Source organism: Amborella trichopoda, chromosome 8 (genome assembly GCF_054954075.1).
Source record: "Amborella trichopoda isolate Santa Cruz 75 chromosome 8, AtrichopodaSantaCruz75HAP2 v2.0, whole genome shotgun sequence".
Classification (NCBI taxonomy): domain Eukaryota; kingdom Viridiplantae; phylum Streptophyta; class Magnoliopsida; order Amborellales; family Amborellaceae; genus Amborella; species Amborella trichopoda.
In genome coordinates, this window is record NC_142343.1 from 41,540,466 (window position 1) to 41,554,316 (window position 13,851).

The 13,851-nt window shown below is 34.8% G+C and overlaps 1 protein-coding gene across 2 annotated transcripts; it reads left to right on the plus strand.

The window, feature by feature from the left end:
- The first annotated feature begins 6,983 nt into the window (after nucleotides 1-6,983).
- Nucleotides 6,984-10,015, plus strand: SIP4 (SOS3-interacting protein 4). 2 transcript variants are annotated; one of them, XM_088875026.1, is made up of 2 exons: nucleotides 6,984-7,435; nucleotides 7,875-10,015. In XM_088875026.1, exon 2 carries the CDS (start codon nucleotides 8,421-8,423, stop codon nucleotides 9,816-9,818), a length of 1,398 nt encoding a protein of 465 aa, XP_088731152.1. In that variant the 5' UTR covers nucleotides 6,984-7,435; nucleotides 7,875-8,420; the 3' UTR covers nucleotides 9,819-10,015. The 2 variants fall into 2 exon arrangements, with proteins under 2 accessions (XP_088731152.1, XP_006843729.2); XM_006843666.4 differs by having other exon boundaries at nucleotides 8,365-10,015.
- Nucleotides 10,016-13,851: the final 3,836 nt, after the last annotated feature.

Here is a 13,851-nt window from a genome sequence, read left to right on the forward strand (position 1 = left end):
TAGATGAAACGTACAATTTTCCTCCAAAAGAGGATAAAGTAGAGTGGTCCCTCCCCTCCTCTCTCTCCCTGATACAACTAATTTTTGAAGAGAGAGCGTTCGCAAAGCTACTCATGTCTTCAAATAACATGAACATAAAAATGAAAATAAATTGTTTCGCTGAAAGTATGACCTTTGATAGAGCACGATAATTTATCAGGGTTCTTGTAGCCGATCTCAATTAATTGAGAATCAGGATTTTTGTAGCTGGCTTCAATTAATTGAAAAAAAAGCTTTGATGATAATGATAGAAAAATAAAATAAAAAACTAGTTATTAAACCAGTTGTTTTATCATATGTTCACACCCTATAGATAAAGTGGTGCCAAATAAATGATTATTGATGTGAGAAGTGTGATAAATGGCTCATTGTGGGTGCGATTACAAGGTCGTGATCCGTAAAACTCGCACTCTTGGTCATAGTTAGCAAGTCGTGGATTTAATTACGACTTTTTCGAAAAAGCACGACTTTTTCGAAAAAACCATGTTTTTTTTTTAAAACGATATAATCTGCGACTTTTTCAAATGATTGGTAAAAATACGCTCTCTTTTAATGAAGAAGTTTAAAAAGCGTCTTTTCCAAAATTTGAAAAAATCGTTTCAAAAAATCTTACATGTTAATATACCCTCATTTTTTTTATTTTGTTTGGAAAATTCAATATCTTTTTCTTGTTTTATGAAATTTTTATTTCTATTCTCCCGAAACTTTCTCTAGTTCTCTGCTATGGATATGGGTAGACCATAGTTAGTAAGTATGGGGTAGATAATTTCTTTCTAGAAAGATGAAAATTGATTTCACCTACCCAATACTTATCTTGACGAATATCATAGATAATCATCTTATGATTTAGAGATACATCACATTGAATATTTGAAATTTATATTTATAGGCGGTCATTTTTATACTGAGTGATAGAGTGGAAGCACTACTCCTCACTACTATTAATTTTTTCTATACTTAGTGCTATATATATTTAGAGTTTTAAAATTTCTAATGTTTTTAATATTTCCGATTTTTTTAGCCTAGTCCGATATCGGTAAAAATACGTCATCTTTTCAGGAAGAAGTTTAAAACGTGACTTTTTCAAAATTTGAAATTTTTGTTTCAAAAAATCTTTCCTATTAATAAACTCTGATTTTTTAGTTTTTTTGAAAATTCAATACCTTTTTGTGTTTTATCAAATTTCTATTTCTATTCTCCCGAAACATTCTCTATTCTCTGCTATGGATATGGCGCGTATTTTTTCGGGTGGTTATGGGTAGACCATAGATAGCAAATATGGGGTAGGCAATTTATTTCTAGAAAGATGAAAATTGAATTCACCTATCCAATACTTTCTTGACGAATAGAATAGATAATCATCTTATGATTTAGAGATATATCACATTGAATATTTAAAATTTATATTTATACGGCAGTTATTTTTATACTGAGTGATATATATAGATGTATATAGAGTGAAAGCATTACTCTTCACTACTATTAATTTTTTCTATATTGAGTGATATATATTTAGAGTTTTAAAATTTCTCATATTTTAAATATCTCCTATTTTTTTACTTTGATTTTTTGAGCGTAGTCCGATATCAATAAAAATACGCCCATCTTTTCGAGAAGAAGTTTTAAACATAACTTTTTCAAAATTTTAAAAAATCGTTTCAAAAAATCTTTCCTATTAATATATATATATATATATATATATATATATATATATATATATATATATTATTTTTTTGGAAAATTCAATATCTTTTTCTTGTTTTATAAAATTTCTATTTCTATTTCTATTTTTAATTCTATTCTCCCGAAACTTTCTCTGGCTCTCTACTATGGATATGGTGAGTATTTTTTCGGATGGTTATGGGTAGACTATAGTTAGCAAGTATGGCGTAGACAATTTCTTTCTAGAAAGATAAAAATTGCATTCACCTACCCAATACTTATCTCGACGAATAGAATAGATAATCATCTTATGATTTAGAGATACATCACATTGAATATTTGAAATTTATATTTATAGGGTGATCATTTTATACTATGTGATATATATAGAGTGAAAGCATTACTCCTCATTACTATTAATTTTTTCTATAATGAGTGATATATATATTTAGCGTTTCAAAATTTATAATATTTTAAATATATTTCAATTTTTTGCTCAAATTTTTTGAGCCGAGTCGGATATCAGGAAAAATATGCCATCTTTTTAGGAAGAAGTTTAAACGAGACTTTTTCAAAATTTGAAAAAATCGTTTCAAAAAATATTTCTTATTAATATACTCTCCTTTGTATTTTTTTTGGAAAATTCAATATCGTTTTTGTGTTTTATGAAATTTCTATTTCTATTTCTATTTTTATTTCTATTCTCCTTAAACTTTCTTTGGTTCTCTGCTATGGATATGGTGTATATTTTTTCGAGTGGTTATGGGTAGACCATCGTTAGCTAGTATGGGGTCGACAATTTCTTTCTAGAAAGATGAAAATTGAATTCACCTACCCAATACTTATCTTGACGAATAGAATAGATAATCATCTTATGATTTAGAGATATATCACATTGAATATTTGAAATTTATATTTATAGGGTGATCATTTTTATACTAAGTGATATATATTGAATGAAAGCATTACTCCTCACTACTATTAAATTTTTCTATATTTGGTGATGTATATATTTAGAGTTTTAAAATTTCTAATATTTAAATATATCCTATTTTTTTACTCTCATTTTTTTTAACGCGATCTCTTTACAAGAAGTATTTTTACCGATCTATATTTTGTTTCCGATTTTTTTACTCGACTTCTTAAAACAAAAACTGATTAATTTTCGATTTCATGGTGAGCCGATTTATTGATAATCCCTATGCCCTTGACAAGGATTATGTTTGCTATGAATTCGCGTGACGCATGTTCGCCCGAGTTTGCGAGGGATTTAGGACGTCTGCCTAAGCGAAACCGTGGGTGAAAAGTAAGTCAGCCAAGTGTGAATTGAAATTTTGAAATGCCGAAAGCAATATTTTATATCTCCTGAATATTGTAATTCTTTTGGAGTGTACACTATGCTCCTTCGAGAGCATTTGGGACATCAACTCTCCCACTCAGAAATACTTATTTGGGAGATTTTTTTTTTTTTTTCAGTCTGAAAATTAAAGAACCACCTAAAAATAACTAGATGATTTTTTTGGAAAGGAATAATTCAAAATTTGGTTTCTTTAATACATAGATCTCACCCTTCAAAATTTATAGACCTTCGTTCAATCTTCTAGCATTACATTTTTTTAGTACACATCAATTTAAATTTGGAAATTTTTTTAGTGCTCGGTTAGTCTATCATTTGAAGAGGTTACATCCCCACACTATTTGTAATCTTAAAATTACTCCCTCCCATAATAGATTTTACTTATGTGAGTAAATAGTCGGTGTACTCCTGCAGGAACATAAAATCTTTTAGCTTTTTTAATTCTGGAAAAAGTTTTTCATGTGGGGCTAGACGCATGTCCAAAATATTTTTTTTTCTTTTTTAGAAAAAGTGTATGGTGCAAGTAGTTAAAAAGGATGGAAACTGCCAGTCCAAATGTTCTTTTTACTATAATTATTATTTTTAATTTTTAAAATTTATTTATTTTTTATATTTTTGATCTTTATGTCACAGATTACATTTCTTTAAAAATTAAGTTTAAAAATGCATCTTAAAAATAAATTTATTAATAGGTGGGTATTTTTTAGATTTATTAATAGGTGGGCATTGGCTTGTCCGAAAAAAAAATCGGGTGCTTTGATCCTCGTGAAACTTGCTTTTGTACGAACACGCAAAGGTCGGGCGTACAGTCTGCACCACATTGTATTAAACGACACGTGTACTGTAATAATATAATAAGAGAGAAAACCGGTTTTCAGAAAGGCTAAAATAAAAGGGAAACCGAGTTCACCGGTACTGATACCTGCAGGTCAAAAGGCGTATCTACCACCCACGTGACTCATGAGGCATCTGGTCCCGCCGAAAAATGGTTTTTCTCTTTCGGTGGATTTCGGCCGAGATCACGGTGTAATAGACCCCGAATTCAGGTTTTATTCGAGGGAACCGAAATATGATGTTCAAATCCCGTCATAACGAGCTTTAACGTCCCTTCCATTAAATGAAAAGGAATAAGAAAAATTTACCCTAAAATTTAAATTTATCGATTAGAAATTTTAATGGTTATGTGGCCTATTTACACATGCACCTCCAAAATCTATTGGAAAAGGTTGATTTAATGTTGAAAAAAACCACTAATTGATCATCTCGACATTAAGATGTATGAATATGAATATGAAAAAAAAGAAGATTTTGAGCCAAAGAATAGTATATCTTGCAATACTTTATCTAGACCATCTATTTTCAAGATTTTCATATATTTATAGATCTACTTGATTTTAACCAATTTTGAAGTTTAAACTTTTATAATTAAATATAAAAATAGATTTTGAGATAATCCTAAGCATGTTTTTCACTCAAATTACATGTTATGATAAAATTTGGAGGTGCACCTTGATTAGATTGTTTAAGGTTGCAATCTTATACAAACCACACTCTTTAATAAATGAGATTGTATACAATGAGACCATTTACATTTGATACAAGGTAAGTCATAATTAATTACAACCATCTGATGTGAAATTTGATAGCTTGGATGTATCACAAAGTTCAAGAAATTTTTTTTTGAAGTTTGAGCTTGATCAATGGAATAATTGCAGCCACCCAATTTTACATCTAATGTTCAAGATTAATGTGACAACCTTGTACTAAAAGTAAATGGTCTCATTCCATATTTTTCCTTAACAAATAACAGATAACTAGATAACTTTAAATGTATTTTACTTTGAAATATAAAAACAAGGAAGGCCTACCCCATGAGGTAAGAAAATGGCTGGTAATATAACAAATGTGATGTTTATTTTTCTTTGTTTTTTGATAGGAATGTGATGCTTGTATTTTCTACTCTGTCTACTTTTATCAAAAATAATAAAGGGCATCTTGGAATAGGGAGAATCGACGTGATATTTTGGACCTCTCCCTTGAGATTTTGTAAAGTCCCAATCTAGTCCAAGCGATTTCCGAATTATACGAACAAGTTTAAGGGAATTTACACACATAACTGGTCTTTCACATTTCGTATCAGTTATAGATGCATATTGTGACCGAGTGAAGCACCGTGATAATTTTATTTTCCATGTTTTGTTGAATGAATGCCCAAGAAATTCTAATAACATTATAAGCACTACGAGAACCACTGTAATCCAATGGGCACAACCACACCCTGACTTTAAAAACATCCCCAATGAATTCTTTTGCTAGAATTTTCATGAGATATTACTTGCCAAAAGATGCAAAAACATCAGGGCCTTTTACATGAATGATGACTCCCTTGCTAAAGCTTGATTTTAATGAAAGTGTTAGGAATGGAGTACCGGTGGCTAAATATGAGGAGAATTTGTGTTCCAACTTTTCCCTATTTTTACCGTTCTCAAACAGGTAAAAACTACAATAACAATGAAAGTCAGGCACTTTCACCGCTTCAGGCGGTTATCAAACGGCACCTAAGAGATAACCAAGATAACATCCCTTTGGACTTACAAAGGGCAGATGCACCTCTTTGATATCAACGAGGCAGAACTATGAACTATGGGCCCATAAGCAACTTACTCTTGAATACAACCCTGTGGTAGTGGAAGGAGAGGTGATGTTATAAGCTGGTGTCATCTCCTAGCATTATTTTACGCTTTGGGCATCTATTATGGACAAAATTATATTTTGCTTAACCGGAAGATTAAGTAATATTCTTTCATGTCAACAAAGAGAGGAACAATGATGTCAGATCTCTAGCTAAGAAGGTAACACAGATGGTGCAAGAATGTTCTGTACTCTTATGCTCCATCCTTTGCTCTCCATCTTGATTTCTTTCTAGTGCTTTTTGTTGGTATTTGAAAAATCGAACGAGTCAGCTCAGACTCAGCGGAGTTACTCAGGTTCGGGCTTAGGCGGTGTCCGAGCTCGAGTAAGGGGTCCAACTCGAAGTCTTAAAATTATCTTCGTCAAAGCCTTTTTTTCAACTAATTGGGGTCACTTTCGGGGATCATAAAATAATCATATAATATTTGAAAATAGAAGAGATCTATTTGTAACATGTTTATTTATGTGTTCTATTGCTTTGACAAGGATTGGAAAGTATTTTGACTATGAATATTTATTTTTTTAATTTTCACATTTTTTTGATTATTTTAAAAATACCCCGTCACAAACTTATTTTTCAAAATCTATTTTTATGCTACTTTTTAAACCTCATTTAGATGCATTTTATTTTATCTTACTTTAAATAAAAAAATAAATATATATATAATTTTTTTAATTTTTTTAGTTTCAATTTTTTAACATTTTTTTTGGCTGCTAAGGTACTCGAGCCGAGTTACTTCATCTCGAGACGTATAATCGGCTCGGGCATGGCCGAGTACTCGGCCTTGTGCTTTCCTCTTATTTTTCTTTTGTGACTGTATTGCTTTCATTTTCTCGGTGATAAACTTATCGACACCCAGAAAAAAGAAGAAGAAAAAAGAGATGGCTGATCCGGCCGGATTTCAGTGAAATAAACTTCAGACGAAATTTCGGCGAAATAGTGACCCGCCTCTAATTGGTTTGAAACCCTCACTATGAGACTGACACGTGCCCGTATTCATAGATGTAACAGCTCGGCGCGGAGTTTAAAAATTAGTGACGAGTACCGCGCTTTCGACTTTCTCGTGCTTCTCGTGGTCAAAAACCATTTGAAAAATTACGAATATTAAGCAATCACTAAAATCGCCGATCGTTTTATTAAAATAATGGCGAGAAACAAAAAGCTCGCCGATTCTCATCCAATTAATCGGGCGTTGGGGATCTGAAAAAGCAATTGGGATCCCATGGAAAGGTCACAAGCAGAGAGAGACAAAGCCCGAAACAAATAAAGCGACGAAGCTTCAGAAACCACCAAAGTTTTGGTCCCGATCCGTAATTCAGAGCACCCAAGGTTGTGGTTCTGATTCATGATTTAGAAATCCGTTCATAGTTCAAGCTTTGCAAGCAAATCAGGAAAAAAAAGGTCGGCTAATTAGGAGGAAAAGGTTGCCGGAAATTGAGGATTCCGGCCAAATTGGTAGTTTTCCGGAAAAAAGTGCAGAAATCTGGTTGATTCGTTGCAGATAAACTGAGATTCAGCGAGATTCCGGCGATTCGGAGGGGATTTAGGCCAGAAGAACGGCAATCTAACCGTCTCTTTGAAAAATAGGGAGACGAAGGAAGAAGAAACTTGGTTTTTCCAAAGGCAACAAGCCCACCAATTCACTCTGATACAAAAATAGCCATCAATTTTGGTGCTTTTACCAGGTTCGAATCTCTGAAACCCTTCCCTTTTCTTGAATTTTGGTTTCGCTTTATTGCAAAATTAGGGTTTGAGGCCTCTATCGTTGTCGTAAATTCTCTGAAAATCTTATATGAAAGAAGGGCCCCAAAAAGTACAAGCTTTCCAGTTTAGGATTTAGAATATTCAAATTTTATTTTAGCTCCCGATTTTCTGAAACAACTTTAGAGGTTTTAAATCCAGGTCTGCAAGGATTCCTGAAAACAGTAGAGATGCCACCCTGTAGTAGAATTATCTCGTAATATTAGGTTATATCTGCAACAAGGGAAACCATGAATTCCCTTTTCTCTCTCACTAGATTGGGAACAATAAATCTGTCTCTCTAAATTGCTGTAACTGCAGAAACAATAAATCTCCCTCCTCTCTCTCTCTGAAACCAATAAAATCTGTTTCTCGGTTGAACAGAAAAGAGGTTTCACCCCGTTCGATGGCCCTGAGCCGGAAACAACCATCATCATTCTCTCTCTCTCTACATATTTCAATTCCTGTAACGGAAGACACCGTACAATCGGTTGTGGGCAATGGCTGAACCCAAAAATAGGCCGCCAGCTCATCCAAAAAGACGAGCCAGCAATCTCCCCCTCTCTCATTGGTCCTTTCCAAATATAATCCCACCTCACCCCTAAAGAAAGATGTCGTCACCACCTGTTTCAAAGAAAGAAATAAATTCCAAATTCGAATCTCACCTCTCTTACTCTCTCTAAAATTAGGACGCCACCTCTCTCTCTAGAAATAGAAACGAGGTACCGCACAGAACGCCACCTCTCTCGTCCCTCACAGAGGACCGCTCGGGGGGGTCCTCACTCTCTCATCACATACAGAGGGCCCCAAAAACTCTCTCTCTCTCTCACTCAGCACAAGAACACTATAAAGGTCATGAATTCTATTTTTTCAGGAGCCTCGCTCCAAAACAAAGCAAACCCGCCAACTCTCTGTCTCTAAAACCAAATAATGGAGACTAATACCGCCACCACCAAGAGAGAGGAAGACTCTCCCTCATCATCCCTAGAGAGAGAAAGAGAAGACTCGACCACGAATTCCAGTACATCCGATGAGGGCCTCCTCATGGGCCGCTACGAGATGGGCAAGCTCCTGGGGTGCGGCGCCTTCGGCAAAGTGTACCATGCCCGCGATGCCCGCACCGGCCAGAGCGTCGCCATTAAAGCTCTGTCGAAGCGCAAACTCATCCGCGGTGGCCTGGCCGCCCAAACCAAGCGCGAAGTCCTCATCATGCGCCGCCTCCGCCACCACAACATCGTGCGGCTCTACGAGGTCCTCGCCACACGTACCAAGATCTTCTTTGTCATGGAGTACGCCAAGGGAGGCGAGCTCTTTACCCGGGTGGCCAAGGGCCGGCTCAGAGAAGATCCTGCCCGTTCATACTTCCAGCAACTGATCTCAGCCGTCGGGTACTGCCATCAGAGGGGAGTCTTCCACCGGGACCTGAAGCCGGAAAACCTGCTTCTTGATGAAAACGGTAACCTGAAAGTTTCGGATTTTGGCCTCTCTGCCATTTCTGATCAAATTCGCAGCGACGGGCTGTTGCACACGCTGTGTGGGACTCCCGCCTATGTTGCACCTGAGATTTTGGCGAAAAAAGGATACGACGGCCGGAAAATTGATATCTGGTCGTGCGGCATCATATTATACGTTTTAACGGCTGGTTATCTCCCGTTTAACGACCCTAATCTCATGGTTATGTACAAGAAGATTTACAAGGGAGATTTTCGTTGCCCTAGATGGATGTCTCCTGATCTTCGACGAATTCTTGGTCGCTTATTAGACACTAATCCAGAAACTAGAATTACAGTTTCTGAGATTATGAATGATCCATGGTTTAGTAGGGGGTTTAAGGGGCCGGTTTCTTTGCCGGATAAGGAGTTTTTCAGTGGCCTTAAGGGCGATTCAGAGAAGAGTCCGCTGAGTTTAAACGCATTTGATATCATATCGTTTTCGTCTGGTTTTGATCTGAGGGGCCTCTTCGAGGAGGACACTGGTGGGTGGTGGAGAGTGGCCTCCGAGGAGGACGCGGAGAAGGTATTGGAGAGGGTCAAAAAAGTTGCAGAGGTGGTCAGATTTGAGGTGAGAAAGAAGGGTTTTGCTCTCTTTTTGGAGGGAGAAAATGGGGTCGAAATTGGGGTCGAGATTTTCAGGTTAACTGACAATATGGTGGTGGTTGAGGTGAGTAGAATGGGTGGCGACGGCTGGAAATACGAGGAGTTTTGCCGGAAAAGATTAAAACCGGCATTGGTTGACGGCCCGCAGAATGAGGAGGTGGCTGCTGCTTCACCGGAACATGCTGATGTGGGCGCCGGGCACTCAACCATGGATCAAGTGCCCGGTAGTTAGTCGGTTTCGATGGACGGTCGGGATTGGACGCTGTAGAGATCCTGGCCGTTGATTAAAGTTGGGTTTTTGTTTTTGATTTTTATATTATTTAGCCATTAAGACGTAAAAAAAAAAGAACTCTTGTATTTAAAATACACGCTTATATGGTGTATATATTTGTATGGTAATACAGGTGGATGTAAGAATGTGACAATAAAGGGACCAAATCGGGTGGCTGGCCAGGATTTTGTTTTATTATTTTCTGGTCATTTCCTTAAAACTAAATCAAGGATTTGGGGATTGTGTTTATTTTTTTTTGTTTAAGTTTTTCATGCTGTGTTTTTTTAAAACCTTTTTCTTCTGGACTCTTTTGTCGCGTTTCAGCAAAATTTGGTGGGTCTGTGGAGATTTAATAAGGGGTTGGATGAAAATGAGTTAAAAAATTGGGGCACAGAGGCTTTGAAATGGGGCCAATGCTGGGGCAAAATTTTGCAATAAATAATGGTTGGATGCAGCAAAGGAAGGAGGGTTTGGAAATGGTTAATTTATTGGCATCAAATTGTCTTAGATTATGGAAAACCAGCTGGAATTCAGAGGATTAAGTGTGGCTTAGATTGTTGGAGCCTATTTAGAATTTGATAGGATTCCACTCTCTCTCATCCTCCCTCGTCTTAAGATATAAACAAGATTGCGGCACATCAGCCGGTCTAAACTCTATGGTATGTGGTATTAGGCCGTTTATTGTAAAGCAAATATTGAGTTTTAATGGACCTTTAAAGTTGAGGGAAAGGTTTTTATACTTCCTCTTCTATGCTTCCCTTATCATCTACGTGTCCAATTTTGATCAAGAGAGTCGTTCACCGTTTGATCCGACGTTTCAAAGTATTTTATTCTCAAAGTATTTTATTTTTAGCTTTTCTATACAAACTGTATGAATATGAAATTTGGTACGTGTCATCTTCGCACTTATAAAAAATATTAAAAATAAATTTTTAATAAAATATAATGATCAAAATATCCTTTTGAAGCTTTTTTGGGTATTTTAGTCATTTATTTTATTGAAAATATTTTATTCTTATTTTTCAGTAGTACGAGTTTAATAGAAGATTGGATGTCCAAAATTTGGTGTCAAAATAGTTTATAGGAAAAAACATTACAAATAAAATAGTATAACGTCATGACATTGTGATTGGAGCATCTTAACCCTCCATTTAAAATGGACGGTTGGAAAGCTTGCCCCATATATTTAGAGTTTTAAAATTTTTAATATTTTAAATATATCCAATTTTTTTACTCCGATCTTTTTAGCTTAGTCAGATATATTTGCGATCTCTCTACATGAAATATTTTTGCCGATCCATATTATTTATTTGACTGTTTAAAATAAAAACGATTAGTTTTCGATTTCATGGTGAACCGATTTATTGATAATCGCTGACTTGCTTAACTATCGTTCGAACCCATGACTTGCAAAAGAAAATAATGTGGCATGCATGGGCGCCTCTATGTCAATAAATTACAATATGTAATGTCTGAAACATAGTATCGTAATGAATTTATTAACAACTATTTTGAAGAGGAAATTAATTGATTTTGGTCTTTAAGTGCACAAAACCTAGTTTATTGCACACGCACTCCCCCCCTCTCTGTAGAACATACAAAATCCTCTCTCTCTCTAGACCCCTAATCTTCTTTCGATGCACACACGTGATGTATAATAATATTGATAGCTCAATCTTATCTTACATACAAATCAATCATGCATCCCTTTCTTGGACATCATTATCAAAACGTTAACTTACTTTTATTGTCTACTTTTTTTAAGTTAACTAAAAGGGTGTGGATTCAATAAGGTGGTAACTTTAACCGATGCACACCTTCAAATTTTATCATAATATGTAAAATTAGTGTAAATTTTTTTTGGGATTATTTCAAAATATCTTTTTATATCTAATTATAAAATTTTAAACTTAAACAATAGTTAAAATCAAGTAGATCTATAAACATATTAAAATATTGAAAACGGATGGTCCAGATAATGTGTTGCAAGATGCACCTATTTATGTGACTCAAATTTTTTTTGTTTTTCTTATTCATACATCTCGATGTAGAGAAGATCAATTAGAAGGTATTCCAACATTAAAACTATTGGTACGTATGGGTGGCCATGGGCCCCTCATACTTGCTATTTTTCTCCCTTTAATCTTTATCATAAATATTATGTTTATCACTAAATAAGGGTTATTCTTGAAGAGAGAAAGTGTCGTTATCTAACAGGCAGAAAATAGCAACTCACATCCTAAGATTCAGGGCCACCTTTTTCAAAATTTTAAGGAGAAAACTGAACGTTGAGAACGGCCTCCTCTATCCTTTATAACTAGGCCTTTTATGGCCATGGAGATGCAACACATATATAGTTCTCATTGTTCTGGGAAACCTTTCACCTATAATCCTCAGTCTTACGATGCTGCCAGTAATCCTGGGAGAGGGTTCCATATCTTCCCTAATAATTCAACATTGGTATAAGATCATGTTGTTGTCAAGTGTACTGCTCCAAATTGTGCGTTCTCAATTTCATGCTACAGTCATCTGAATCGTGAGTTATGCTTGAGCCGTGAGTCATACTCGTTATTTATTAATTGTTACTGTACTATCAATTATTTTTTCCTCTCATTGCCTACGGAAAATGGACTATAACAAAATAATATAGCTGAAAAGAGAAATAGAACGTTAATGGATATGGTTAGGTTCATAATGAGCCATTCAAATTTATCACCTCATTTTTTGGGTGAGGCTCTCAACACTACAATGTATATTATTAATCGTGTCCCAACTAAATCTCTAGACTTGACTCCATATGAATTATGGACATGTAGGAAACCTGACTTTGCTATATTGAAACTTTGGGGTTCTTAGACATATGTGCTTATACCACTACAAAATATAGATAAATTACAAAGTAAAACTATAAAATGCTCTTTTGTAGGCTATTTAGAAAATTTTAGGGGGTATAGATTCTATAACCATGATACTAGATCATTAGTAGAGAGTCGTGATGCTCATTTTTTTTAAAACATAGATGATGACAATATTTTAAATAAGCCTGTTGACTTATATGAAATTGATAAAGATAAGGGTCTGGAAGACCTTGTTTCTCAAACTCCCTCTACATTTAGTGAGAATGACTCAATTAAATCAAGTATACCAGACATGCCTAAAAGAACTAGAGCCCCACCTACGACTTTAGAAGAATTTTATACATTTATGAATGAATACAATTATTCTTCAATGAGTGATGATACAATAGATGAACCTTGAAGCCATAGTGAAGCTATTAGCTTAGATGACTCAGTTGAGTGGACTCAAGTCATGAATGATAAATTTGATTCTATTAAAAGAAATCAAGTTTGAAAGTTGGTTGACCTCCCTAAAGATAGAAAAGCCATCGGTTGCAAATAGGTCTTAAAGAAAAAGCTTAATACTAATGAATCCATTGACAAATATAAAGCTAAGTTGGTAGCTGAAAGATTTTCCCAAAGGGAGGGTATAGATTATGTAGAGACTTATTCTCCAGTAATAAAATTTTCATCTATTAGGATCATCCTAGCATTAGTTGCATATTATGATATATATAACTATTTCAGATGGATGTCAAAGCGGCTTTTTTTAAATGGAGAATTACAAGAAGATATATACGTGAAACAACCAGAAGGATATTTTATTAAAGACCAAGAAGGCAAAGTATACAAGCTTAAGAAATCTTTATATGGTCTAAAACAATCTTTTAGGCAATGGTACTTTACTTTTCATAATGCATTCACTGAATTTGGTTATGTAGCCAATAGGTTAGACATTGTGTATATGTCTGGAATAGTGGGAACAATTTTATTATATTATCACTGTTTGTAGATGATATTTTGATAGCCGATAATGATATTGGCATGATTAACCATACGAAATCATGGCTAAGTTCTCATTTTGAAATGAAAGATATGAGAGAAGCCTCATATGTATTAGGCATTAAAATAATAAGAGATAGAAGTTCAAAACTTCT

What these genes read in the sequence shown, in the direction of transcription:
- SIP4 (XM_088875026.1), top strand. Translation starts at nt 8,421, where the DNA reads ATGGAGACTAATACCGCCACCACCAAGAGAGAGGAAGACTCTCCCTCA.